This window comes from Platalea leucorodia, assembly GCF_965183815.1.
Source record: "Platalea leucorodia genome assembly, chromosome: 16".
Classification (NCBI taxonomy): Eukaryota; Metazoa; Chordata; class Aves; order Pelecaniformes; family Threskiornithidae; genus Platalea; species Platalea leucorodia.
In genome coordinates this window covers 1,558,695-1,586,530 of record NC_138838.1, presented here as the reverse complement: position 1 = coordinate 1,586,530, position 27,836 = coordinate 1,558,695, and the positions used below count along the sequence as shown (strand labels likewise).

The 27,836-nt window shown below is 64.5% G+C and overlaps 1 protein-coding gene across 7 annotated transcripts; it reads right to left on the bottom strand.

Annotated features, from left to right (window-relative positions):
* Window positions 1-95: 95 nt before the first annotated feature.
* Window positions 96-24,358, bottom strand: ELN (elastin). 7 transcript variants are annotated; one of them, XM_082328145.1, is made up of 33 exons: window positions 24,243-24,358; window positions 17,519-17,572; window positions 17,025-17,051; window positions 16,805-16,837; window positions 14,812-14,904; window positions 14,107-14,160; window positions 13,974-14,021; window positions 12,751-12,822; window positions 12,490-12,516; window positions 12,210-12,281; window positions 9,128-9,169; window positions 8,567-8,635; window positions 8,228-8,272; window positions 8,005-8,088; window positions 7,855-7,914; window positions 6,816-6,920; window positions 6,676-6,723; window positions 5,217-5,372; window positions 5,076-5,135; window positions 4,771-4,920; window positions 4,606-4,659; window positions 3,897-3,998; window positions 3,630-3,683; window positions 3,266-3,400; window positions 3,051-3,098; window positions 2,609-2,662; window positions 2,387-2,431; window positions 1,885-1,926; window positions 1,746-1,772; window positions 1,290-1,331; window positions 1,042-1,071; window positions 871-921; window positions 96-737 (listed from the first exon to the last, which is right to left on the bottom strand). In XM_082328145.1, the coding sequence occupies exons 1-33, from the start codon at window positions 24,319-24,321 to the stop codon at window positions 688-690; spliced, it is 2,112 nt and encodes a 703-aa protein (XP_082184271.1). In that variant the 5' UTR covers window positions 24,322-24,358; the 3' UTR covers window positions 96-687. The 7 variants fall into 7 exon arrangements, with proteins under 7 accessions (XP_082184271.1, XP_082184272.1, XP_082184273.1 ...); XM_082328146.1 differs by having other exon boundaries at window positions 9,143-9,169; XM_082328147.1 differs by lacking the exon at window positions 1,746-1,772.
* Between the last annotated feature and the right edge of the window lie 3,478 nt (window positions 24,359-27,836).

The window sequence follows — 27,836 nt, the reverse complement described above, 5'->3', positions numbered from 1 at the left end:
AGGCTCGGGCAGAGCCACAGGCACGAGACAACGGGGCCGTGCCACCCGTCACCACCACGGGGAGGGGGACAGGGACACGAGACAGAGCCAGAATCCTTTAAAAACTTTATTAGTCTGTCGGAAGCGAGTCCCTCTGCATAGGGCGTCCCACCCAGTTATAGCAAAGTGAGTAACATGAAGGGACGAGCCCCTCCCTCCCGTGGCCCCCCCGGGTCGGGGGGAGCACGGGGACTTGGGGGGGGGGACACCAGGGCGACAGGGACATCGCCCCCCACGCAGCCCCCCGCTGCTGGGACCCCCTTCCCTCCATCCCTCCAATGTGGGGTGCCCCTCATCCTGCCCCCCCCCCCCCATGGGGTCAGCTCTGGGGCTGGGGGGGGGGTGACACCCCAAGAACCCCCCCCCCCCTCAAAATCCTGCAGGGAGCGATAGCACCAAGGGGGACAGCTGCTCCCCGCAGTTTATTCCGCGCTCCCTGCCGGGCCGGAGGGGCTGGTGGGGGGACGGACGCTGCCGGAGGCACGGGGTCCCTCCTGGGAACGTGGGACCGGGGATGGCCCCGGCATTGGGGGGGGGTCCGGGGTTTTGGGGTGGGGGGGGTGGGGGTGTCTCAGCTTTGCTTGGGATTTACATTCTGGACCATGCAGTAGCACCAAAGTTCATGAGGTCATCGGTGACGGCGAGCGGTTACTTCCGCTTCCTCCCGCAGTACTTCCCTTGTGCGCAGCCCACGCCGCCTGGGAAGGGGGGGATGCAGAGGATGAGCCCCTCCCTGCACCCCCAGACCCCGGGGGGGGTGGCTGGGAGAAGGGCAGGGGGTGCAGGAGCCGGCCCCAGCGGGGCGGGGGGTCAGCCAGCGGCAGCGCTCACCTCTAAAGCCCAGGGCACCGAGGGCTCCTCCGAAGGTCTTGGGGGGCTTCCCTGCGGGGGGGAGGCAGAGCGGGGTGAGCGGGACCCCCACCCTGCTTGGCTGCTGCGTGCAGGGGGGGGATATGCACCCCCCTACCCCAAAAATGCCCCACTCAGGGGATGGACACTCACCACCAAATCCCAGCTGGCCGGCAACCCCACCTGAAAGCAGAGCGAAGCCATCAGCACCCGCCGGGCACCCACATTGCTCTGCCCTGCACCCCCATCTGAGCATCCCCCCACTCAACCCGGTCCGCTGGGTCCCTCCCCAGACCGTGACCGTGTCCCCGTGCTCCGTGGGCTGTGTGTGTCCCCACAAGCCAGCTGGGCACCGAGATGCGCCCCGGGTGCCTGCCAAGGCACCAAGCTGGTGACGGTACCTGGAAATATCGGTGACACGCCAAAGCCGGGAACTCCAACCCCTGGGGAAAAAGCAACAGCCGGTGACAACCTGTGACAGCAGTGCCACCCCAACCCTGCCTGGCTGGGGACACCCTGGCTGGGGACACCATGACTGGGAATGCTGTGGCTGGGATGCTGTGGCTGGGGATGCCATGGCTGGGGATACTGTGGCTGGGGACACCCTGGCTGGGGACACCATGACTGGGAATGCCGTGGCTGGGATGCCGTGGCTGGGGACACCCTGGCTCACTGCGGGGACAGGAGCCGCTGCAAGAGCCCCTGTCCCCGCCGGGGCACCTGTCTGGCTTTGGGGTGCTCTCCTGGGCAGTGGTGTGCCCAGCGGGGGACAGGAGCAGGGTGGGGACAGCAAGCGGGGATGAGCGTGGCATGGTAGGGGACATGTTCCCATCCCAGCCCCAAACCGCAGCACTCACCTGGCTGCAGCCCCCCAACACCAAAACCTGCGGGATGGGAGAGCCCTGGTGAGGGCAGGGACCGTGGGGACAGGGATGGGGACAGGGATGGGGGTCACTCCTCCAGACCACCCCGGCCGGAGCATCCCCTCTTCCTTACCTGGCTTGGGAGGTTTCCCAACAGCTCCTGGGAACGGGATCCCTGCATCAGAGAGGGGCGTCAGTGCAGCCCCCACTGGGGCTCGCTGCCCCCACTGGGGCTCGCTGCCCCCAGGGCTGCAGCCAGACCCTGCTATGAGCCTAGAGGGTCCCCAGGCAGGGATTTGCATCTCCGCTTGTTGGGGACACGGTACAGTACCGTCCCCTGTCCCCATGGCATGGCAATGCTGGTGCTATGGCCCTCGGTACCTGCTCGGAGGTGGCATTTCTTTCCGATCATACCCCGGGAGCTGGGCAGGTGGCAGACACAAGATGGGGCACAGGGCATGGTGACAGCGTGGGGTGGGACCGCGCCGTGGGGACCAGGAGGGGACAAAAGCAACCCTGCATCCCCTGCATCCCATACGTCCCCTTCCCTTTTGTAACTGCCAGCGTGCTGCTGCCGCTCCACTCCCCGCACCCCAGCCCTGGCGAGCCCCCATGCCAAGGCCAGCATCACTCACCAGCACCGAGCCCACCAACTCCAAGGCCACCGACTCCAAGGCCACCTATGAGGGGGATCCCAGGTGAGCACCAGCAGGGCAGCATCTGATCCGCTCCTCGCCAGCCCCACGTGTGCCCGTCCTTCCTCAGGCAGACCCACTCCCCCCATTCCCTGGGGGAGCACCCCTCTGGGGGAGCACCCCTCTGCCTGCACATCCCCGCTGCCTGGGCTCAGCACCTACCTGGGACGCCGACCCCTGGGACGCCGACCCCTGGGACTCCAACCCCGGGAACACCTGCCAGAGAGAGACCATTAACCGCTGTCCCCTCACAGCCCAGCACCCACAGCTCAGGGCACCCCCAGCCACTGGGGTGGCCCTGACACCCCTCCTGAGTGTCCCCGGCACCCATCTCACAGCACCCAAAGCAACAAGACCCGCAGGGGGCTCACCCCCTGCATCACGCATTGCTGCAGGCAATGCAGAGCAGGAGAAAAATGTCCTCAGAGAGTCCAGGGAAGGGGACACAGGTGGCACTTTGCACCCACGCCTGGGCCACCCTCTACCGGGGCACCAGGGGGCATGCAGGGGACACAAAGGGAGGCCAGCACCCCGATGGCCCCACACGGAGGGTGCCTGGTGATGGTCCCAGGTGGACCTGGGGCAGGGTGGCAGAGATACCTACCGAATTTGGGAGGTTTAGCACCAGGCTGCACCCCTACTTGGGGGATGCCTGCAAAGCAAACGAGGACACCACGGTTAGGACGGTCACCCCTCCCACATGCCACCATCCTCCATCCCATCTGCATCCCCCCCGTCACCCCTCCATGTGGCTCAGTGGCTTTTAGCATCCCCAGCCACCACTGTCCCCAAGCAGGTCCCCAACCGGGAAGCACATACCTGCCCCAGGGAGGATGCCAGCACCGGGTACCCCCACGCCCGGCACCAACCCAGGCACGACGCCGACACCGGGCGTCACTCCTGGCACTCCAGTGACACCGGGCACCACGCCTGGCACCCCTCCGACACCAGCACCTGCAGAGAGAGGGGGTGAGGCAGCGTGGGGGTGATCCCTGTGTGATCCCCGTAATCCTGTGGGATGATGGGCCTGGCATGGGGTGCCCACCCCTGAAGCCCCCCAGCTCCCCCTGGACCAGTCTGTGCCACACCAGGGCTCATGGGGAGACCCCAGATGCCCACTGGGGGGGTAGGGCTGCCTGCCGTGGGCTGTGCCGCGAGCGATGGGCTTCTCCAGCCAACTCACCAAATTTGGCTGCCTTCGCTGCTGCTTTTGCTGCTGCGGCCGGACCTCCGACCCCTGAGCAGAGACAGCAAGAGGGGGGGTCAGTGTCCCTGGGGGGGTCTCTCCAGCAATGCTGGGCAGAGCCCATCCCTCCCACCTTCCCTGCATCCCCCAAGGGATGGCCATGAGTTGATGGAGACCACAGAGGTCCTCCTAATGCCTGTCCTGTCCCAAACCTGCCCCCGCACCAGCCAGGCTGCCACCACCACCCGCCTTCCTCCTCCTCACCTGGGACACCTGCAATGCCAGGGGCCAGGGCACCCACACCAGGAGCCAGGCCACCTACGCCAGGAGCAAGGCCACCCACGCCAGGAGCAAGGCCACCTACTCCTGCAAGGAGAGAGGGAAGGACTGGGGCTTCAGCTCAGGAAGAGAGGTGGTAGAAGGGGCCAGCTGAAAAAGCATGGCAGGCTGGGGTGGGCGGATGGATGGATGGATGGATGGATGGATGGATGGATGCTGAGGTGGATGGATGGATGCTGAGGTGGATGGGTAGCTGGGTGGATGGATGTGGAGTGGATAGATGAATGGTGGAATGGACGGAGGGATGGTGAGATGGATGAACAGAGGGTGAGGGATGAATGGATGGAGGTGCAGATGGATGGACAGATGAGCGGACAGTTGGATACTGAGGTGACTGGCTGGCTAGCTGGTGGTGTGGATGAGTGGGTAGAAGGGAAGGTGGATGGACTAATGTATGAGAAGGTGTACAGATGGTGAACCTAGGACTCTCCACGGAGACCAGCTCTGGAGAGCACCCCCTGACACAGCCAGGAGCTCATCCCACATACAGCCCTACGGAGACCTCATCCCTCGGTCCGACCCACAGGGACCCTGTGCAGTGCCAGGCCCCAGCCCTGACAAGGGGAGCAACCTGGGGTGGGGAGGTGGCAGGAGACAGGACATGTGGGATAACCGCAGAGAGATCTCAGCTTACCGTACTTGGCTGCTTTGGCGGCTGCTTTGGCAGCAGCGGCGGCCGCTGGACCTCCTGGGAGAGAGGGGGAGTGTGAGGGGCAGCGATGGGCTGGGGCAGCCATGCCAGCACCCCTCAGCCAGCACTGCTGGGGACATCCCGAGCATCCCTTAGACACCATCTCACCTGGCACCAGACCGGGCACGCCGACGCCGGGCACACCAACTCCGGGCACACCAACTCCAGGCACACCAACTCCCGGCACACCAACTCCAGGCACACCAACTCCCGGCACGCCAACTCCGGGCACGCCAACTCCAGGCACACGCCCTGCTCCTGCAGAGAGATTCAGGGACGCAGCTGAGTGGGCAGGCTCCGTAGGCAGGGGTCCTGCTGACCTCCCCACCATCCACAGCGCCAGGGGTACCCCCCACCCTGCCCATTTGCAAGCATCCCTCCTCCCTCCCTGGGAAAGGATAACAGTGACTCACCGAATGCTGCAGCTTTCGCTGCAGCCTTCGCTGCGGCCGCTGCGGCTTCTGGGCCACCCACTGCAGGGACAGAAGGGAGAGAGTCAGGGGACTGGTGAGGCCACCACCACCCCATCGGCTTGTGCCAGCCTGTCTGCTCACCTCCGACGCCAGGCACCACGCCAGGCACCACACCAGGAACCCCAGCCACACCGGGCACGCCGGGGACTACACCAGGGACACCAGGGACAGCGGGGATGCCAGGAACACCAGGAACACCAGGAACACCGCCAATGCCGGGAACGCCGACACCAGCTCCTGCAGGCAACGAGACAGGAGAAGTTAGATCTCGTTGCAGCAACAGTTGAAAGGTGGGACCTCATCGTAGGTCTGCACTCATCATCGTGCCGTGGTGAGGAGAGCAGCCCACCGCCTCGTCCCAGGAGAGGTGCACAGTGGTGCAAGGGAGGGACTGGTCCTGTGTCTCCCAAGAGGCTCCAGTGAGGGTGGAAAATCCGCTGTTGTAAAAGAGAGGCTGGGAAGTCACCAGCACAGGGGATCACAATGATCCTCATCCTCACGGGGGGCTCCAGATGGTCCTCATCATGGGGACATCAAGCCTTGCAGCCAAACAGGCCATGGAGGAGAAGTGGCTGGTGGTGCCCAGTAGCTGCCTGGAAGGGCTGGGTGCCCTGGGCACTGGCTAGACTGGGAACCTTCCCAGGGCAGTGACAGTGACTCGTTAGTGCCACAGGGACAAGCATCAGGTCACTTCTGGAAGGGCTGAGTGCCAGAGGGGTTGTCCTCATGGCCCCCTGCTCGGCAGGTGCCTGGCGCCCCAGCACAGAGCACACATCCCTTAACTTGTCACTGCCAGGTTTCTCCCTAAATCCCATCCTTCCCTGGGCATGTGGTGGGATTTTTTTTCTACAAGATGCTGAAGAGAAATGGAAGAAATGGCCAGCGATGGAAAGGAAAGCTACCATTGAGGATGGGTGCTCCTAGGGGACTCCCAGGGCTCTGCAGTGATGGTGCAGGAGAAGGTCCTGGGACCTGGCCATGTAACCTCTGGCACTGCCTTTGGGAGCAGCACATGGATCCCCCAGCCCTACGTGGAGCCTCGGGGCCCGTTCTGCCCCCTCTCTGTGCCCGGGCTCCCAGCTTCCCTGCTGCTTGGCCATGTCCCTCGTCCCCTCTGGGCTCCTCCTCGCTGGAGCTCCCTTGGGGGTGGTTATGCCTGCTGGGCGGTGGTGACCCTGGGCAGGGGTCCCTCTGCCAGGGATCTCTGCCCACCCAGGCAGCGAGGCTGAGCCCATGGGCACCAGACCCTGGGTCAGGTCTGCTGCTGGAAAAACGGATTTGGTAGAAAACCCAAGAATTCAGACAAGGTCCAAAGACACAACTTCGGTCTCATCCATTGACCTCCACAAAGCAGCCCGCAGAAACCCCAGAGAGGGAGAAGGTCCTGCCCTGGGGATGAAGCCAAGCCTGGACTGGGCGCATCCCATCCCTGTCACGAGTCATCAGGAGTGATCCCCAAGGGAGATGGGGATCTGAGTGCCACGGGCGGAGAGGGTCAGCAGGGGTCCCTGGGGAGCTCCTTGCACCACGCAGTACGTACCGAACTTAGCTGCCTTTGCTGCTGCCGCTGCTGCCGGCGCCCCGACTCCTGGGGACAAGGGAGAGAGGGAGCCTCAGCCACCAGCCCCCGTGCCCCCCACAGAGCCGGGCAGCGGGGACAGGGCTCCTGGGAACAGTCACCTGCCACCCCGGGGACAGCTCCAACACCAGGCACCAAGCCGGGGACACCACCAACGCCGGGCACAAGACCTGGGACACCGCCAACCCCGGGTAGCACCCCTGGACCTGGAGGGAAGCAGAGCAGTCAGTCCCCCCCAAAAAACACCCCACGCCACTGGTGGGGACACGATCTCCCCCAGTGTCATGGGAGGCAGCTGGCTTTGTGGTGGGCTCTCCACACCTCCCAAACCAGCTGCTCAGCGGACCTGGGATGTACCCCGGATTGGGATTCCCAGCTCCCTACATCCAACCCAGGGGTCTGGAGCCCACCGGGCCACCCAGGAGCCTGGGGACCCCCGAGGTCCCTGGAGGCCGTGGTTGTAAATCCCAGCTGCTCCCAGGGCTGACGTGTTTCCTCTGGATGCTCCAATGAGTGGTTGTTTGCTACTTGCTTTTCTCCCACAAAACAGCCAATGAGGTGAGCAGCAAACACGAGATCTGCATCACCAAGCACATCCTTCCACTAACAAATGACAGCTTGTTACAGACACCATCTCCCCGGACACCCCGCTGGAGCCCAGCACAGCAAAACCCCATCTCTTATGGAGAAACCACGCGTGATGGGGACGGACTGCCCTGTGTTGGGCTGCTGCATTGCAAGGTAGCCAGCCAGCCCTCCAGCCACCGCCAAAAAAGCTGCTTTTTGCAAACCAGGCTTTGCTATGCCCAAGCCTCGTTCTCCCAACAGGCTGCTGGAAGCTTCCCCCAAGGGGGTAAAGCCCCTCTGCAGCCCTGGGGGAGGTTTTGCACCTTGCTGCCTTCCACCTGCAAAAGCCGCTGGCTCAGCAGAGTGGCTTCACCTTGCCCTGAGCTCCAGCAAGCAGCCTCTGGAGCTGGGGCAGGGGGCTGGGAGAGCACCCCAGGAGATGGGACAGGGGGTGGTGGGGCAGGCGGTGAAGCCATGCAGCCCCGGCACCCATGCATGGCTCTTCTGTGCCCCAAGAGTGACCCCAGCCCCGCAGGCAGCTGCCGGATCTGTCCGAGACAGCAGGGGACTCACCGAAAGCTCCTGCCTTCGCCGCTGCCTTTGCCGCTGCTGCCGCCGCTGCCGGCCCTCCAACTGCCAGGGTAGCGGGAGAGAGTCAGGGGTGCAGGACGGGGGGAGGCGACCCTCCCCAAGCCCCAGGACAGAGCCCCGCCATCGTCTCACCTCCAACTCCTGGGACAACGCCGACACCGGGTACCACTCCGCCGACTCCCGGGACGGCTCCAGCCCCAGGCAGGACACCGGCTCCTGCCGGAGAAGAGAAGGGGACTGTCAGCTCAGTGATGCAGAGACACAACCAGCATCCCCCCCAGCCTGGGAGGGAGGGAGGGAGCAGCTGCCCAGCTGGGGAGATGGGTGATGGATGTGCCCGCGGAGGGCGACTCACCATATTTCGCTGCTGCTTTTGCTGCTGCTGCCTGTGCTCCGACTCCTGGGGAAGGACATGGGCAGTTGCTAAGTTCCTGAGACCGTTCCCACCTCATCTCCCCCATCCCACAGGGACCCTGGGGACCGGCCCCTCCTGTCAGCATCCACCCCCCTCTCCTTTGGGAGGTGATGCACCCCTCCAGGCTGTCCCTGGGTGACACTGCCACCCTGGGGCCACCAGACAGCTGGGCAGTGCACAACACCCCATCCGAGGACTGGCAAAGTGACGGGGTGCCCGGTCCCCCTACCTTGCCTGTGCCAGTCCCCCACCCTGGGGCTGCCTGGGAAGGGAACGTACCTGTCCCGGTGGGGTACCCTGCCTTTCCTCCTATCCCGATGCCAGCTCCTATCCCGCCGGGCCCGAAGCCTGCAATCACAAACAGAAAGGCAAAGCCAGGTGAGGCACTGGCCCTGGGAAGTGGAGCGAGGCAGATGGAGCAGTTCCCTCGGCCCAAAGGATCTCCCTCCGCCGGCGTCGAGGGATGTGGGGGGAATTCCGGAGCCAGCTCCCCTCCAGTAGAGATGCCAGTTCAAATGTCCCTGCCTGGAGCTGGCTGCGGCTCATGACGCGTCCTAGCAGAGAGCCAGCCAGCCAGCCGACCGCTACCGGTGCCACGGCGTGCCTGCAGATTAACGGCTCCTGGCCCCATGGCGCGGGGTGCCAGGAGAGCCAGGTTGCTCCCAGTCGGGTCCACAGGTGTCATGGCAGGGCAAGGCACGGGTCCCCTGAAGGACCACCTCACCCTGGGAGCGGGATGCCCCTCACACCGCCCCAGGTTTCAGTGGTCACGAGGCCACTGCGGCAGCCGGCAGAGCCACGAGGAGCTACAACCGTGGAGCGAGGGCTACGAGCACTCACCGTAGGGCAGCTTACCAGTGGTGTAGGGCAATCCATAGCCACCTGGAGAGGAGAGAAGGTGGCGGGTTAGCACCTGGCTGCCGGTGGCCGTGCCCCCTCTGCCCCGCGGTGTAGCCCCTCTTTGCCAGCCGGCTGTGCAGCACCAGCCCTCAGGGCTTCTTCCATTGGGATAGTAAATCCTCCAGGATACAACCCCCTGTGATGGAGCCAGGCCAGGAGATGCTCTTCTCCATCACCTTGGAAGCAGCAGCTCCAAAAAGAGCCACCCGCTCTCAGCCCCACACCAAAGGCTGTGGTGCCCGAAGCTGGTTTTGCAGAAGCCTCCTATGACCCTGCTTCAGCAGGGGGTCCCCCGGGAGCCCCGCGGCGAGAATTGTACCCAACTGGCTGTGCCACAGCCGGCTCCAGATGAAAGGTTTTAATTGGAATCAGGGCTTGGGAGCCTCTGCTGAAATGTGACCTCATTAGGAGGTCGGCAAGAAGGGACGGGGAGGGATTACAAGTGGGAACATCGCGGCCAGGGAAATGTCTCCCTGCGAAAGAGCAGGATCCCACCATTTGGGACGGCACGGGGGTGCCCGTGACTTGGTGGGGACTGTGCGCTTGGGAGCCAGCAGCACTGAGCTCCCATCACCGCTGGCAGCTGCCTGAGGAGGGCTGATGGGCTGCCACATTCCTGATGGGGACACCCCGAGCAGCCCATAGGGTGGAGGGTGTCTCGCACACCAAGCCCTCCCGCTGGAGGGGAGGATGCAGCTGCCTGCAGCCAGGACAGGATTGCTCATGGCAAAGTGTCTCCTTGAGCATGGGACGCCATCCCCTCCCACCAGCCAGCATGTGGGGACCAGATTTCCCTCCACCCTGCCAGGCTGTCCCACGCCAGCGCAGCATTGCTGGAAGGCGGAGGCTTTCCAGGCTGCGGTGGCTGTGAGCTGTGCCAGGTGTGCCCCACCTTGGGGACCTCCCTTGCCCATCCCGGGGCACCTCACCAGCCCCTCGCTCACCCCAAAGCTGCGGAAGCGTCTGGCACTGGGTGACACATGTGGAGGTGCCTCCAAGGGTCAAGAGTCCAAGCCCTTGGGTCTCCGAGGGTTTTGCCGGGTCCAAGCCCAGCTCCTCACCACCCCAAGCCGGGTGCAAAAGCAGCACCCGCCCTGGGGCTGCGCGCACCCATCCTGCCCCAGTGCGGGGATGCCACCAGCGCTGCCGGGGGGGCTCAGGGCTGATGGGCACGCTGGCTGGCATGGAAAGGGCTGCGCACAGACCGATGCCACCCCAGCATGGCCGGGCACTGGGGAGCAGTCCCCTTCCCTGTGGCATCGGGTGGCACCCTGATTTCAGCCACAGCTTCAGGCTGAGCCCCCAGTGAGCAGGGTGGCCCTGGGGCCACCTCCTGAGTGGGGACAGCACAGAGCAGGAGCTGGCTAGGGCATTTGGAGCAAATCATCCAAAAAGGAGACTTTCCACTGAAAATGTTATTTTCCCTGCTGTCCCCTTGTCCCCTCTCGAGCCGGACCTACTGCAGCTGAGACACAGCGCAGGGGACGCGTGGCATTCCCCGGGTCCATCCGCAGCATCAAAGTGAGAGCCTTAACAGCCAACCCAGCGTGTCCCCACACCGCCAGCCCCGAGCCCTCAGAGGCGACAAACTGGCATTCCCCAGCATCCCGGGAAGGACCAGGGTGCCAGGCAGCACCCAGCAGCTGAAACCACAGCCAGGGATACCACCACTGTCCTGCTGGTCCCCGCGAGAGGTGTAATGCGCTGATGGGGCTCCCTGGCGAGGGGGATGGGTGTCCTCCCCTGATTTATTTAACGAAGGCTCCCCATAAAGTGGGTCAGCCGGCAGCAGCGTCCCATCCGGGCTGCAGGCCACTGGCGGGGCCACCACGGGATGGAGCCAGGCACCGCTGTGCCACGAGCCGGTGGTTTGCTCTCCGCACCGGGCACCCCATGAAAGGCCGTCTGGGGCCGGGCTGCGGCTGGGAGGCCAGACAGTATCCGATGGCGGCGGGGCCGAGTCGCCCTAACGAGTGTAACTCTGCCTCCGCGGGAGGAAGCCTCTGCGGGCCAAGTATTTCTGCCGTCGTTTGCGGCGACGGGCCCCAGCGGGGGGAAACCGGCAGAGCTGCTGGGGCTGGCGCCCGTGCCGGGGTGGGATCTGCTCCCCGGGGGTGGGCTCCCCTGCCAAGGCTTTCCTGCCTGCAGCAACTTGTTTTGGCGAGTGGGAAAATGCCTGTGGATCTACTCGCTGCCCAGCACCCCAGGGATGAGGGTCCCCGCTCCTATCTGGCTGTCCTGCTCCTCGGGGCTGCTCTTCTAATCAGTAAGCTGGCAGCATGGCCCTTGTAGGACACAGCACCCAGTACTGGCTGCCTGGCACTGCCTGTCCTGCCGCTGTCCCTGCGTGGGCACGGCTGGCTGGGGACGGGCAGAGCTGACACCTGGCACAGGGCTGGGAGATGGAGGTCCCCGGAGCAGCCCAGCCTGGGAAAGGGGTGCTGAGCACCCCCAGGCTTCCCTGGGCTGGGGCTGAGCCTCATCTGGGCGGGCAGTGGGGAGGGAGACCTGCCTGGAGCTCCATCCCCACCTCCTGCCTGCTGTTGGTGGCCTTGGCTAGAGCTCCTTGAGCCAGGACATTTGGCCCAGGTGAATGCCCAGCAATGACCGGCACAACCCCAGGAGCCACAGAAAGGAGACGGTCCCTGCAAGGGCTGTACATTGTGCCGGGGGGAGCTGGCAGGGACAGCCTGGGGTGGCCTGGCCCAAAGCATGTCCCCAGAACATGCTCTTTCCTACCTTACAACAGCCAGAGAAAGGCGCAGCATCGTCCTCATGGGCTGGGGGCAAGACCAGCAGCAGCAGCCAGGCAGCTGCCCATGGGGCTGCGATAGGCAGGGCTGCTGCTGGACTCACCTGCCCAGCGCCCCTCGCCCTGTCCTGCTGTCCCAGGGCCAGCACTGGCACTGCCAGGTCCAGGGGACCCGGGGACACCGCGGCTCAGCCCTGGGGAACGGCGGGTCCTTCTCCTGGCACTGCTGGGGGTCCTTCACCCCTAGCCCCGTTGGCTGTGGCAGCTTACCTGGGAGCTTAGGAGCTTTGATGGGATACCCCAGAGGGACACCGGGCTGCTGACCTCCAAAACCTCCCAGTCCTGCAAAGCCAACAGCAGACTCTCACCTGGAGCCCGCGGCCAGGCTGACACCAGTCCTTGCGAGAGGGGAGCGCCCCGGGGCACCCCGGGAGAAGAGAGCGGGTGGCTCGGGAAGCCCTGAGGCATCTTCTAGTTTGGGGAGGCCATGGCTGTGATGAACAGGCTTGGGAAGGAAGAGAAGGACGAGCGAGAGAGATGGGACACTCACCGGGGACTCCTGCGAAGGCTCCTGCTCCTAGGCAGAAACACAAAGGCACCTGCATCAGCCTTGGGGCTGATCCTCGGGGTCCAAACTAGCCTGCGTGGGCTCAGCCGGAGGTCGGCTTCGCTTGCCCACATGCCCTGTGGGACTGCGACCCCAAAGGATGGGCTGGAGCCAGCCCCAGCAGGATGGGGATGAGGGCAGAGCTGGAGCCAGCCCTGGACCCACCCTCCACCCCGGTGTCCCCAGGGGATCGAGGGGACCTACCTGGACCTTTCGGCTTGACTCCAGCACCAGTGGGTACTCCGGGCAGCACCCCTACGCCAGGGAAGCGGACACCTGCAGCAGAGACCAGAGGGGCCAGGTGAGCATGGTTGGGCACCGTGGCGTTGCTGGTACCCAAGACCCCTGCACCCAGCTCCCAAATCCTTGTCACCCATCTCTGGCTCAGCACTAACCCTTGTACCCTGGGACAGGGGACCCTGATCCCCCAGGGGCTTGCTGGGACATCCCTGTGCCAGCCTCCCCGCCCACCCAGGCAGAGCTGCTGGGGAAGGGTTTGCTCCAGCCCTGTGCCTGCCTGTGCTTTGTGGAGGGCCAGGCTGCCCACACAGGAGCTCGGGGTGCCTGCAGGATACATGGCACCCAGGAGTGGGTCCCACTCGTGACAGCAAAGCACCAGCCCACGCCATGGTATAGCCAAGCCCAGGCATTGCTCTCTGCCCCAGTGATGTGCAGTGGCTTCGTGCAAGCTGGGGCTCTCTGGGGAGTGGGAAGGGGGGTCCTGCCCACCGAGCCCTGACCCTCTGGGGCAACAGGCAGCGCTTTGGCCTTGCAGTCACTTGGGTTTGGGTTTTGGTGTTTTCTTTGTTCAGTTTGGGGTTCTTTCCCTTTTACAAATGTCTTTCATTATAACTCATGTGTTTTCAGACATGGAAAAGACATTCCTGACCAGCAACACACTTCTTGTTCTGACAGTGTCGAAACATCTTGTTTTCACAAGTTTTCCTCCCCCAAATTACTTTGCAGTGAGGAATTCCTCTCCCCCCGCCACCTCCTCCCTCTCCTTCCCACGCCGTCTTTGGCTGGGCAAGCCGGCCCTGGCGTGGTCTGTGCCAGCTCCTCTTCCCGGTGCTGATGCCGCCTGCTCCCGTGGAGCTTGGCATGAGACCCCCGGAGACGTTGGGTTCCCTTGCCTTTGGCATGGTGGAAACGTCGCTACGGCCCCAGTGAAAGGGTTTGGAAACTGCAGGCAGCAGTGATGGGGCAGGCAGGGAGGCAGGCAGGCAGGCAGGCAGCATGGGGCTGCACACAGCCTTCTGCAGGGCAGGGTGCTCTGCCTGCATGGGGAAGGCAGGCAGAGGGGGTGTCATAACGCCCAGGGTGCAGCTGGCCACAAGGCTATTGACTCAAACCGGGGTGCTGCTGGTGGGGTGGGGACCCCTTCGGAGGTCGGGGTGCTGCCAGTGGGGTGGGGACCCCCAGCTCACCTGCTCCAGGGAGCACACCGCCCGGGAAAGCTCCAGGAATCCCAGCACCTGCGAGGTAAGAGAAAGGCAGGGATGAGCACCCAGCCGGAGCCGTTCCCCGCCCCGGCCCCCCGCTTCGGGGCCGTGCACCTACCTGGTACTTTGGGGGGTTTCGCTGCCGCACCAACCCCGCCTGGTACCACCGCACCTGCAGGCAGCAGAGACCCCTGAGCCCCGGCGCACTGGCTCCTGCCCACCCTGGCAGGCATGGAGACGCGTCTGCCCCGGGCTCAGCTATGCTGAGGACGCACGGTATTTCCTACCTGCGGAGACCCTGAGACCACCAGGACCACCAATTCCACCCACACCACCAATGCCAGCACCTGGGGGCATTGGGAAGAGGAGTGTACCAGTGTGAGATGCCACTGCTGGACTACGGGTGGCCAGAGCAGTGCCGAAGCAAGGGACAAGCTCAGGACAGCTCTTGAGGGATGAAGGGGACACCCCAAGGCAGCACCAGAGATGAATCCTCTGGACCTGGACACAGGGACCAGGCAGCTCGGTGCTCTCCATTCCTGGGTGCTCAGGCTTCGCCAACACCCCTTTCTCAGCACACCAAGATGTGTCAGGGTCCCTCGGCATCGGTGGGGGTCCCGGCAAGAGCAGCACCTCCTACCTGCAGCACCAGCTCCACGGGGAAACCTCTCCTAACCCAAGCATCCAGGGGACACCGGGAGTCCCTGGGGGCTGACCAAGCCCTGGCATTGCCTTGCCCGGCGTCATTGCCTTGCCCAGCATTGCTGCCTTGCCAGACATCGTTGTCTGGCCCAGCATGGCATCGGAGACCCTCAGCACTCACCAGCTTTTGCAGCAGCCTTGAGGGCAGCAGCGGAGGGAGCACCTGGGAAGACGCCCCCGGGGAAGGCACCTCCGGGGAAGAGACCTGCAGCACCTGTGGGGAGGAGAAAAACCAGAGCGAGCATCCCCAAAAAGCGGACGGCAAGAAGGTGTCCTACCCTCCACGCTGGCCGTGGTGGGCGCAGGGGGCGGTGAGCCATGGGGGGCTGCGCGGGGGTGCCGGGGGCTGGCGTTAGGCTGGGCAAGGCGGTGGTTAGCAGGTGCTGACCTGTCCTGCACTGGCTTCTCCCTGCATCCCCCCCAGGTACCTGCTCCCCTCCACATCCCACCCATCACCAGCTACGCCCACGCCACCTGGGGCACCCTGTGGTGCCACCGGCTGCTGCGCACACCAAGGTCCCCTGTGGCCCTGGGTAGGATGGCCAGGCCACATGCAGGCACTGTTCCCTTGCTGCAGACCTCATGGGGATCCCGTGTCCCTCCTTGCCTATCGCTACTTGGGGTCACCCAGCCCTGGTTGATGCCATGGTGTTGGGGGACCACAGGGCTGCCCACTGGTGGCTGCTGGTCCCTCAGGTCTGGGAAGGGTGCCCAGCCCAGATGAGACCCACCAGGCAGGCTACGGAGAGCACCCAATGGGGACAAGCCACGTGCCATCCCCAAGGTGAGTGTCTGGGGACATCGCCCCAGGGACAGTCTGGAGCAGGGGTGGCCGGTGGTCTGTGCTCACCTGGCTGCAGGCCAAGTGGGCCGAGTCCCGCAAGACCTCCGACCCCTGGAAAGAGAAGTGGGGTGAGGTAGGGGGGGACCGGGGCCAGAGAAGGAGGAGCAGGAGCGTCCCACTTGCACCATCCCAGTGGAACAACATGTCCCGGGAATGGGCACAGGGACCAGTGACAAAGGGTCCCCCATCCCATCCCTTTCTGCCTTGCCTGCCCCCCACCCAGCCAGGCCATGAAGGGACGGAGCCGAAATGTTTATGGCTGAGGAATGAGTCCCTCCGGCTCCGGCCAGCGCTGCCTTCCAACATCTGGGGCTAATCAGCCCTCGCTCCCTCCAGGCGCAAATTCCACTGCCTTTGGCTCAGGGCGCGGACACCGCTCCGGCTGGGGCTTCGCGGCCGCGCCGCGTTTGGTTTTAATTACGCCAAAATAAAGGGCCTTGTTTTTCTTTCCACGAGCTGAAATCTGAGTAAACGGAGGTTGCAGGCCCCCGCCTCGGACTGGCACTCCCGCCGCGCAGACGGGCCAGCTCGGGGGGCCGAGGGGTGCAGCGTGCCCCTGCCCTGGGGCACAGCGGGTACCCCTGGGGCGGGCAGGGAGGGGAGACCCAGGTCTCCGCCTAAAAGAACATCTTTCCCTGGGCCTCGATGGGCACTGGGCATCTCTGTTGGCACCAGATTTTCCCCCTGCACGTTCAGTCCCTGCTGCCCCGGCACCATGCCCCAGGCTCGGTGCCCTCAGGCTGTGCATCCTCCTGCCAGCTTCTCATCTCTCTCCCCATGATGCCCCGTCTCACGCCCTCATTTCTAGGCCAGACAAACCCCAGCGTGGGCTGCAGGAGCCCCAGCAAAAGCTGCTTGGCCGTGAATGCAAGCAGGCGGAGGTGCTGCCAGCTTTCCGTGGGCACCGGCTCCTGGCAGGGCTGAGCAAGCATTACTCGGCTTTGCATCTTCCTGAGGAGCTTTGGTGCAGGTTTGCAGGCAGCAAGCACCCCAAAAGGGTGATCCGTGGGGGCTGGAGGGGAGAGGGCAGCGCACCGAAGCGGGGGACGTGGGAGGAAGGCTCCCTTGCAGCCACGGGGGCTTGGCGGGGGTTAGCATGGCAGGGCAGGGTGGAAAGCGCCGGCTGCTGCGTGCCTTGGCCATGGGGGTGACCAGGGTGGGGGAGTCCCCTTGGCCAGGTGGGAGAAACATGAGGGCAACAGGGGTCAGGAAACATCCTGGCCACTGGCACGGCCGGAGATGTCGAGAGAGCCAAGGAAAGGCTTCTTACCTGGTTTGAGAGGTTTTGCCCCAGCCCCGAGTCCTAGGGGAGAGCAAGTGGAGAGGGGTCAGAGCCATCCTTCCTCCAAGCATCCCCGGAGGGGGGGACACTGTGCGGGACAGGGCCAGCCTTGTGGAAGACCCCCTGCCCGCCACAAGGCAGCTCTGCCAGGGGTGCTGCCCCCCTCCCCATCCCGGCACACCCTGGGCAAAGGGGTCCCAGCACTCACCTGCTCCCAAACCTCCAACCCCAGCACCTGCAAGCAACAGCACAGTCTTAGCACCCATCCCTGTAAGCACCCACCCACCCACGTAGGGCTCCTGGGGGTCCATGGGGAGGCAGAGAGGGTCACCAGGGTGCAAGGAGATGGGGCATCCTCCCTGGGATGTCCCCAAGCTTTTGATGGAAACACTGCGGACAGGCTGCGACCTCTGAGCACCTCCCGTGGCCAGGGCTGGGCAGTGTGTAGGTGCCAGCCCTGGGCTAGTGACCTCCAGCGTAAGCCTGGCACTGCCACCCAGTCCTGTCCCCACACCGTGGGGCTGGCGCTGTGGCAGCAACCCAGGGCTGAGCTGCCAGACAGGGTGTCCCCATGTCCCCTGATCCCGGCTGGCCGGTCCCCAGCCCTCCGTGCTGGCTCAGAGGCATCTGCGGACCCCCCCGGGACCTGTCCCATCCCTGCAAGCAGTGTGAGCCCCCCCAACGCTGCCTGGACCCCCTTACCTGGGAAAAAGCCTGCTCCTGGGACTCCCCCTCCCGGGATAGCACCAGGGACCCCTGCAAGAGAAGAGACCCTCATTAAAATCCCCCCAGGGATCCAAGTGTATCCGGTGGGTCGGGGCGGGGGGCACTGGCTGGGATGGGGAGCTGCTCCCTGCGGAGGGGGTGGGATGCAGAGCCCTGGGGCGAGGGCTCAAGGGCAGGTCCCTGCCTTTTCCTTGCTGGCGCGCAGCCTTGCTTCCCAAAAACTGTCCCGTACCACAGCCAGCACCGCCTCCACCACCTCCAGCTTCACGTGGCTCTGCGGGGTGGGGGACGGGTCCAGGCATGGTCATGCATGGGGGGGTGAGGCTGTCCCAGTTCATCCCCACAGCCCACGCTGGTCCCAGCCAAGCCTGAGCATGCTCGGCGGCCCCATGCCCAGGCTACCTGCCCTGCCTTGCCCTGCCTTGCCCTGCCTGCTGAGCTGCCAGCGGGAAGAGCCAGCTCAGGCCAGCAGGACTGGGGTGTTGGACTGGGGGGACAGTGCTGAGACCCATCAAAACCACCTGCGTGCCTCTGCCCATCTCTGCAAAGCTGAGATAAGCGCCCAGGTCCCACCACTTTCCAGGGCGTCTGGAGCTCATGCTCAGAGGTTGTGCTCAGACACCACAGGAACATTTTTTTGGCTGGTTTGGACCCTGGTAAAGGTCTGTCTCCTGCAGACCACCAAGCAGCCATCCCCAGGGTGGTCCCCACTGCCCCATCAGGGCCATGGATGGGTTTGCAGGTGGGTTGGCGGCACGAGGAGGTTGCAATGCAGAGGGATGCTCTGCTTTTGGCTGGAGCGTGTTTTTGGCACTGGGGGGGTCACGATGGGGTTTGCAGGATGGCTGGCAGGGCTTGCAGTGAGGCTGGCAGGAGGATTTGGGGGTTGCCAGAGGCAAGCAGAGGGCTGCCGTGGCCAGTGCCCCTACAGCAAACTGCACCCAGCTCTTCTGTCTGCTCTGGGCAGAGGGGATGGAGTTCAGGTTGGATGGGTACTGGGGACCCTGTGGTGGCATGGCAGGGACCTGAGGACCTGCTGTTCTGCTCTGAGGCTGCAGTGGCCTCCCCGGCACCCCGGCCAGGGTGGGGGGGACCTGGCACCCCTAGGAGCTAGGCGCCCGCAGCGACACAGCCCTGGCAACACCACCGCAGGCTGCGCGGTGCCCAGGGACTGGGCAGGGTAGCCAGCGCAGGCAGGTGCCAGGCAAGTGGCAGAGCTGGCATGCTACGGTGGGGGGCACATTGTGCTGCACATCTCTTCTTCATCTCAGATGTGGTGCAAACTCTGGAGGTCCCCCCTCCCTGTGCCCCATAGCCCCCTGCTTCACCCCAACGGCTGCCTGCTGCAACGTGGCAGGGATGAGGGTGTCCTCTGGGCCCTGCTCACGTGTCCCCCACCAGCCAGGGCACCTGGGATGGACCCCCAGCCCAGCCACACAGAGAGACCGGGCGCCAGGATGCACCCACACATGTGTCAGCACACACACGCGTGCAAGAGGGGTGTCAGGCTGTGTGTGAAGAGGAGATGTTGGGGGACATGCACTGGCAGGACGCGCACCCACAAACCCATCGGGATGCACACACAGGCGGAGGACCTGTGCCAGGACCCGTCACACAGCCCCCACGTGCCCCAGCGATGCCGAAGAGCGGGGCTCAGCCCTGTGCCCCCACAAACCACTTCCCAGGGCCCTGCCGGGGGGAATCCAGCCCTGGAGCAGCTGATGTCCCTTGGAGTGGAGGGCACACACACTTGGTCATCGTTCCAGCCGGCCGGCTCGCCCCTCTGGCACGGCACAGCCTGAGCCGGCCGCCGGCCAGGGGTTTACGGAGCGGCTCCATTCCCGGCACATTCCCCCGCCCACAGCCACCCCCACCCCCCCCCCCCCCAGCTTGGAAAAACAAATCCCAGCTTCTTGCCTGTTTCCAAACAAACTCTGCGCATCCACACATCGCCTGTCCTTCCCCACCCGCCCTGCTGAGAAGGGACGCCCCACTGCCGCTGGGAGCGAGAGCCGGCAGGATGACCAGTATCGTGTTGGGGACCCCCGTGCCCAGGGCCAGCGACTGTCCCCCCTGCCACCAAGCAGGAGGATCCCTGGTGCTGGGGTGATGACAGACACCCCGGGGACCCAGGCTGAGCTCCCCTACCCCTCTGTCCCCTGTGCCAGCGCTGCCTGGCAGAGACCCCGGGGAAGCTGGGACAAGGCAGGATGGCTCACAGCCTTCCTGGGGTGCGTGGGGACCCTAGAAAGTCCCGGGTGGCACCTGCCCACAGCCACGGCTGCCAAACTCAGCCCTTCATCGTTGTCACCCTCCTGGGCGCTGTGGACCCTGGCTGGGGGTTCCCACTGCGGTGATGCTGTCGCTGCCCCCTCCCCGGTCATCCCGCAGGCACCGTCCCAGGGCCAAGGCGCTGTGCTCATCCCAGGGCCTCCTGGCAGGTCTGCACCTTTTGGAGGATTACAGAGGATGTGCCTGTTCATCAACCATCTCTATGCCCTGATCAGGAGGCAGAGGGGGTCAGCAAGTACTGGCAGGAGCCTGGATGGCCGGGGGGCAGTGGGGTGGCCGGGGTGGGGATGCCGTGTGGCTTTGGGGAGCCCAGGCTTTCGCTCAGGAGCATCGCAGAAGGCTGCTCCCGCCTTGCAGTTCTCCCTGACCAGCTCTGCTGCCAAACACGACCGGCTCTGCACTTCTCTTGAAGTTATTTTACAAGCTCTCTTGGCACTGGCAGAGCCGGCTCGTCCCGGTGGGGAGGCAGTGCCCATAGCCCAGCTTGGGGTCTGCTCCCTGGTGCGGGCACTGCCAGGGGGCACAGGGGTCTCTGACCCACTCCGCTCTCCGGCTGAGGACCAGCCTCGACCAGCCAAGCTCACCGCAGCATCACCAGTCCCACCCATCACCAGCACCTCCACAGCTCGGGTGTTGACAGCAGCCCACACGCTCGGTACCGGCTACACCATGGGCTCCCTGAGGCCACACCAGGCTACAGCAATCGCTTTCCAGCTAGTCTCTGTCCTTCTCCAGCCCCATCCTTCCCCAGCCTTGGGGGCAGGAGCCCATAGCCCAGCTCGGGGTCTGCTCCCCGGCGTGGCATGCCCCCGCTTTGGCCTCACCATCCCATGTTCCCTTGGCACAAAGGGGAAGGGGAAACTGAGTCACCAAGCCTCCCGGGACTGAAGGAGCTCTGCGCTGCCTCTGCCCCTGGTTCGAGCCTGCCGGCACTCTGGGAAGGGGGATTTCTCCTGTCTCCCAGTTTTTCTCCTGGGCCAGGGCTGGCTGTAAGCCTGCAGAGCATGGGGCTGGCCCCAGCACCCCAGCAGCCACCTGGGGATGTCTTCTCAAGCCAGGGGCAGGATAATTTGCAACCATGTGTGCGGCCCCAGCTGTGGTAGGGTTTGACCCCTGGAGGTGTTCAGGATTCAGTGTGGAGCCTTATTTATAGAAACTGGATCCAGTGTGGAGCCCTACTTACAGAAACTGGACTTTTTCTTCCACAGCTCTGTACCACAGGCCACTATTTGCAATAGCTGCACTATTTTATCACCTGCACTATTTCTGATTGACCACTGTTTGTATCATCCTCACCATTTCAACCTGCATCACTGCTTGCAGCTTTCTTTACAAGCCAGAAATTCAGATGTTTTCTCTTTCGAAAGCTTATTTTCCCCTCCTTTTGAGACTGAGACCAGGACCCACCGCAGGACACGAGCTCACACCCGCACCGGGCGGCCAAACCTCGGACCCAGCAGCGGACCTCACTGCCCTCCCTGCGCCCGTGGGCAACCACTCTCGGAGGAGGCTGAGCACATAACCACCGCAGATATTTCCCCTCTTCCCTCACACCGCTGTTTTCTTTTTCTTGGGAGAATCGGTTTTGGAAACATGCAGTCTCCAAGCAACTTTGAAGCCGCATTGCATCCCGGCCTGAGCGCGCTGGTAGCAGCTCGGTGGGGAGCAGGGGGGGCTGCTGTCGAGAGCCTGGCTCCTCTCCAGCCCCCCAAGGCTTCAGCTTTCATCTCTGAGTGCTGGCGGACGAGCTGCACCCTGCGAGTTGTTTGCAGAGGCAGCAGCCCCGGCAGGCCGGTGCCTCGGGGAGGTGCCTGGCTGGGAAGGGGACATGCCATCCCAGCCCCACAACTGGCACTACTGGCCCCGGGGCACCCTGAGGACTCCGAGTGTCCTTGGAGGGTCTCCACGGTACCCAGGCTGGGATGCCAGCACACCCAGTGCTAGCCTCTCTGCACCCACCTGAGCTGCCCACCGTGGTCCCAGAGCCTGCAGGGCTTTGTCCCCTCTCTGGGGGTGTCGTTCCCAGGGGACCCCCTCTGCTCTGGCACGGGAAGCAGTGAGGAGCAGATGGAAGCCCTGAGCGACGAATGCCCCTCTCCAAACACTGGGACACGCTGCACTTGGCACCTTTTAGGGAAACATACGGCAGCTTCCCCACGCAGCGGCCTGGATCCAGCCGTGCACGTCCCCACGGTGCCTGGTACAACTCTGCTCCCCCGGGGGGTGCAGAGCAGCAGAGGCTGATCCTGACCCACTGCTGGGAGCTTCCCAAGTACTGCCAGCTGCTGCTCAGCCCCTCGGCAGGGGCAGTGCTCTGAGGGGGACAGTCTGTGTGTGCAGGGGGGCTCCCCGCTTTCCTCCCTTGACCCTGGGATCTCTCAAGGGTCCCTTTCCTGCCAGACTGGTTTGGAGCTGCACTGGCAGCAGGTGCTGGAGGATGCTGCCCTGAGCCCTCACCAGGTGGGTGCACCCCACAGCACCCTGGCATCCCCTCCACCCTGTGCCACTGGCCATGCCTCTGTCCCAGCTCAGTCCCCAAGGGCTGGCAGGGCAGGGAGCATGGCTGAGCCTGCCCGGTGCCACACAGCACACCAGGCTGCAGAGGCACTGGTCACTCCTCCCCAGGGAAGAATTCCCCAGTGTCCCCATCAGCACTGGGACCATCTCCAGGGCCAGGGCCACCTCCTCTGTGAGCTTCCCAAACCAGCAAACGCCCCCGGAGATTGAGCCAGGGACTGGAGAGGGGCCAACAGCCCCAAACTGCTGCAGGAGCTCACCCCAGGGCCAAAGTCCCCTTGAGACTTTCCCAGCTGGGGAGCAAAGCCACCGTGGTTCAGCAAGCCAGCGCAGAGCATCACTGCCGGTGACGGAGAGTGCCCAGGACTGAGCTGCATCCCATCATGGATGGCACCTTGACCCTGAGCTATAGCTACCCAGGATCAGGCACTGACAGCGGCTCGGCTTTACAGGCAGCTGCCTGGCTTGGCATGGCTCTAGGCTCACTCTGCCTGCACGGCCAGGGGCAGACCAGCCTGTGGTTGGGGTCCCGGGAGCCAACCGCACTGGGGCAGAGCAGGGACCTGCAGGGCACCTGCAGATGATGCTGCAGACTGTGGAGAGCAGCCCTGAGGGCTCTGCCCTGGGCAAGGGGTGTCCCAGCCTGCAGCTGCCTGCAGCCCTGGCACTGCCCTCCCCTGCCCGCAGGATCCTGCCCTCTCCCCTCCTCTGGTCCTCGGTGGCCGAGAAGCCCCATGCGATGGCTCTGGCACTGACCCCATCACTGATGCTGGCTCTTGCCCATCGCACTCTCTCCATGGCACGACATGGGGTGACCCCCGCCTGGCTGTCCGGAGGTGGCTGTCCCATCCCTGAGCCCGCTGCCCCCACCTCATAAACCTTTGCGCAGTTTGGACGTTACAGTGAGCTATAAATCTGTGCTCAGAGCTGCTCTCCCCCTCTCTGCAAGTGCTCATGGCCCAACCACAAAAACGCAAGCCGTCCGGCGGGCAGGCACCTGCTGCGCTGGCCGCTCCGGCTTCGTCACGCGGCACCGTGGGACCAAACCGCTGCGCTCTGGCTTTCGCCTCCCCACCCTGGCAGCGGGTCTGCTGCACGTGTGTGTGCATGTGCATGCACTGGGGTTTCACACAGCCCCTGCCGCTGCCCAGCCCAGGACCAGCCAGCGAGCTGTGGCCCGTGCCGTGCACTGGTGGATGGCCCCAACGCTGGTGGCACAAGTTGAAGGAGGATGGTGCGAGGGCCACCCCAAGCACCCAGAGCCTGTGATTCGGGTAGGTCGAGCTGCTCTGCAGCCCAGTGGGCTGTGTCGCGGCCACAGCTGCGCAGCAGCTCGCACACATGCACACCCCGCTGCCCCTCCAGCTCACACCGCCGTCGCGCCGGGGCGGTGACGGGTGCCAGCTCCCCCAGTCCCTCACAACCGCAATCCCTGTGGGAGCTTCGCAGCCACCCCCCGCTGCCCTGCCCTGCACCCCGCCTGCGTGTCCCCGGGGCCTCCCGTGTCCCCAAGCCTCTCTCCAGGACACAGCACCTCGCAGCCTCCCCCCGACAAGTGCTTCGCGCAGCAGTGCCATTCCCGGACTGCCCTGTGTCACCCGCCTCGGTGACATCCTGTCCCACCGGGGCACGGCCCGTGCCACCCGCCGGGTTGGGGGGCAAAGAACCCTTCGGGAAGGTGGCACCCAAGGGGGCTGCCCTCCCGCCCTCGGTGCTGTCCCCAGGGCAGGGCAAGGGGGCTGCCTGCCCCTAGTCGGGGACACGCAGCCGGGGCAGCCGTGGGGCTGAGGGGGGGCCAGCAGCCGAACCCCGGTGCCCGTGGAGGGTCCCCGCAGAGCCGGGGAAAAGCGCTGGCCGGGGCTAAGGAGAAGGAGCCTTTTTCTTTCCTTACCTCCTTGCTGAGAAGCCGGGAGGATGGAGAAGAGGAGGAGGACTCCGGGAAGGAGGGGTGCAGCTGCCTGCCTTGCCATCTCTTGAAGCAATGCCCCCGTGCTCCCGCAGGCAGTGTGTTTTATCCCAGAGCTGCTTAATTGTTGCTTCCAAGGATGCGAGGGGAAGGGGAGGGGGTTTGGAAGGAGGGAGGGGAAAAGGAGAGGGAGAAGGGGGGAGAGAGGCACAGGACACTACGTCATGAGGAAAGGGCAAAGACACACGAGCCTCTCCAGCCGATTGGGCTGGCTGCTTGGTTATTTTTTAATTTTTTTTTTTCCCTTTTCCCATTTTTTTTTTAATTCCTCTCCCTTGCTGCTCTCTCCAAGCCGGGCGTGCCTCTGCCAAAAAAGCTGGAAGGGGAGGGGGGGGAGCTGCCAAGGCAGCCTGCGGCGGGGGGCTGCGCCCACCCCGGTGGGGCACCGCGTCCCCGGGGGGGGCACCGGGGGGGCGGGGGGGGTCGTGCCCCGGGGGGCACCAGGGGGTCCGCGGTGGCACCGGGCAGATGGCGGGGGGGGGGGGGGGGCAGATGGGGACCGGCTGGGCAAAGGGATGGGGGGCTGGGGGGGGGCTGGGGGTGGCAAGCGGGGAGCAGCGCCGGCGGCGGGGAGCGGGGGCCGGGGCCCGGCTGCGGCGGGGCCGCACCGGCGGTGGCCGTTAGGTGGCGGGCGCGGGGTGTCCGGCCGCGGCGGGAGGCTGGAAACCGGCGGTTTGCAGAAAAATTTATTGCTTGGACCGGGGAGAGGTGCCCCTTCCCCGGCCCCGGGGTGTCCTGGGGACACGCAGCGCCCAGCCCCGGCTGGCCGTGGCTAGTGGTGGCCACCGCGTCCCCCAGCCACCTCCAGAGCCCGGTGTCGGGGGCGGGGGGGGGGGTTTCTTGCGGCTGAGCTGGGCTGCTCCCCTCTTTCCAGCCCCAGTTCATTCGGGGCCACCCGGGCTCCGACCCCTCCATCAGCTCTGAGTACAAAACCAGATGCTGGTGCAAACCCAGGCACCGCGTGTCCTTGCTGGCCACCTCGTCCCCCTTCTCATGGGGTACCTCTGGACAAGTGTCTGGGGGGGCAGCGAGTTAAACGGGGGGTGAAGAGCAAAGAGGGCAAAATACCCTTCTCCCTACAGTCTGCAGCACTGGCCACGCTCGAGCGCTGCGTGCCATCACTGCAGGTCCGACATGGAGCCTTCCCCACTTCGCCAGGAGCCGAGACGCTGCTCATCCCGGTACCCGACTCCCTGTGAGCCCCAATCCGCTGCCCGGGGCGTGAGAGCACGTGCGAGGAAACGCCCCGTCTGCACCCCCTTCCCGCGGGGCTCCCCGTCAGCAGCCCCCCCCATTCCCCGCGCTCCTTCCACGGCTGCGGAAATTGGCAGCAAATTATCAGCAAATCCACCCAGTTCCTCTCCGCCTGCGAGAGGTGCGAAGTCCCAAACCTGGACGCCCACTTAAAGAAGTGTGAGCTAAATCCATGCTCGGGACAGTCCCTCCGGAGCCCGGCTGTCTGGCTTATCTCAGCTCCCACTTTATTTTAGGGAAAGCGCTTATGGCTACGGCCGCAGGAAATCCGGGAGGTGGAAATTACGGAGCGTTTTGCCCTCCACACCCGGCGCTGGGACACGTCAAGGAGATGGAGGGGGGGAACCATGCAGGAGCCGCTGCCCCCACGGTGGGCTTTGTATGGATGCTGATTTTCCGTTCACCTGCCTCCTTGCAAAGGCTGAGGGCTCGGGGGCACAGAGCGCCCTGCGATGCGGAGAGGGGGTGAGCATCGGCAGGGGCAGAGCAGCCGGGCTGGCCCGTCCGTCCACGCGGCTGGCGTTGCCGAATGACGTAATGCTTGAGTGAAAACACACTCGGTCATTAAACACGAGCTCGCTGCTCGAGAGGAGCGACGCGGGAGCGGATGGATGCGGGGACGAGCAGCTTTGCAGCGGTTCCAGTGGCCTCAGGGCTGCGATGTGGCCCGTGAGGATGCAGACCCCCGGTCAGGGCTGGCCGGGGATCCGGGCGATGCGTCCTCGATGCGTGTGTCTGCAAAACATGCAGAGAGCAGGGCTGGGAAAGTGGCTTTGCTGGAAATCGTATCTGGGGCAGCTGGCCGTCTCTAGCAGCTTCCATCTCTTGCCAGTGAAATGGCTCTGACTTCTGAAAGCGTGTTTTGTACCTAGAAAGAATAGATGCGAGGCACGGTCTCCCCACCCCTGGCACTCAGGCTGGGGAACGGGATCCAAGCCCTTTGCGATTTGGCCAGGGCAGAGCCGAGTGCTTCGCAAGCTGCCCGCGGGGAAGGGCTGGGAGCATTCCCCGAAGTTTGCAAAGTGTCGGGGAAAAACTGTGCAATTTGGCCCGCGCCGGGAAGACACGGATATGGGTACGGTCTGACGAGGAAGGGGGAAGGCAGAAAATATTTCCCGCAGGGGGGCCCACATGGAAAAGAGGGGGTTTGCTGCATAGTGCCATATCTGGGTGAGAAAACCCGCCACGAGGGCTGGAGCAAGAGTACCTGGGACTGCATCCAGGACGTGCCTGGACCAGCGCGGAGGCGGGTGAAGGGCTGGGGGCTTTGCTGAGAGCCGTGGCAGCTCCGGGGAGGATGCGTCCTGCAGCCGGTCCCCAGTGCGGGTCCCGTCGCGGTGGCTGACAGGTGTAGCTCGCACGCGGTTCCCCTGAATGCTGACACAGTTGCTGGGGGAGATGCCAAACAGCCTTACCCTGCTGTTGCACACACAGAGAGCTGTCCCGGGGGTAACACTGACACGCAAAACACAGAAGTAAACACGGTTTTGCTATAGCTACGGAGGAGCCCCGCACCTGCACCACCCAGGACCCGAATCCGGCTCCGCGCGCTGTTGACTGCGTTGTCATAGGAAACGGCGCTCGCTAACGGGGTGTGACGGGGCTTTACGGTGCCTGTGCGGGAGCACACGGGATGTGCTCAAAGGAAAGGTATGTGTGAGGGGCAGATCACAGAAACACCGGTGGAAGAGGCCCTCCGAGGTGTCCAGCCCCGGCGCTGGCTCCCGGCAGCACCGTCGCCAGCGCTGGCTCGGGGCGGTCTTGGCTGCAGATCCTCCAAGGATAGGGATCCCCCACCTTTCTGGGGACCTGTCCTGGGGCTGCACCACCCCCCAGGGAAGAAATTTTCCTGATCTGGCCCTAAGATGTGTTTGCAGCTGGGGATATCCTGAAATGCCCAGGCAGCACCCGCGGGAAGCCTTGCCCTGCATCAGCTCGTGAAGAGAAGAGGCAGAGAGGACAAACGCTGTGCGGGTGGTGATGGAGAAGGGGCCCAGTGCTCTGCTTTTGCTTGCAGACATTCTGGTGAGCTGGAGGAGAGAGGATTGCTCGCCCCAAAGTAGATGGCCATGAGCAGGACACATCACGCTTGTGTCCTGTGGCTGCGTTTCTGCAAGGGACCAGCCACGGCAGCCAGTGCCGGTGCCGGGAGAGATGCAGCTGCAGGGACCGAGGGGTAGGGAGAGGCTGGGGACAGAGCAGAGCCACTGCAGGTCCTCACTGCTGCCGTGCACTGATGCTGGCATTGAAATAGCATGGCCTTGT

Bases quoted from the DNA above. Each gene is read 5' to 3' on its own strand.
- ELN (XM_082328145.1), bottom strand. From the start codon at position 24,321: ATGGCAAGGCAGGCAGCTGCACCCCTCCTTCCCGGAGTCCTCCTCCTC. The intron at 4,921-5,075 runs GTGAGTCACTGT...ATCTCTCTGCAG, and splicing joins AGCGAAAGCTGCAGCATTCG to GAGCAGGGCGTGTGCCTGGA. The intron at 738-870 runs GTGAGCGCTGCC...CCCCCTTCCCAG, and splicing joins CGGTGCCCTGGGCTTTAGAG to GCGGCGTGGGCTGCGCACAA.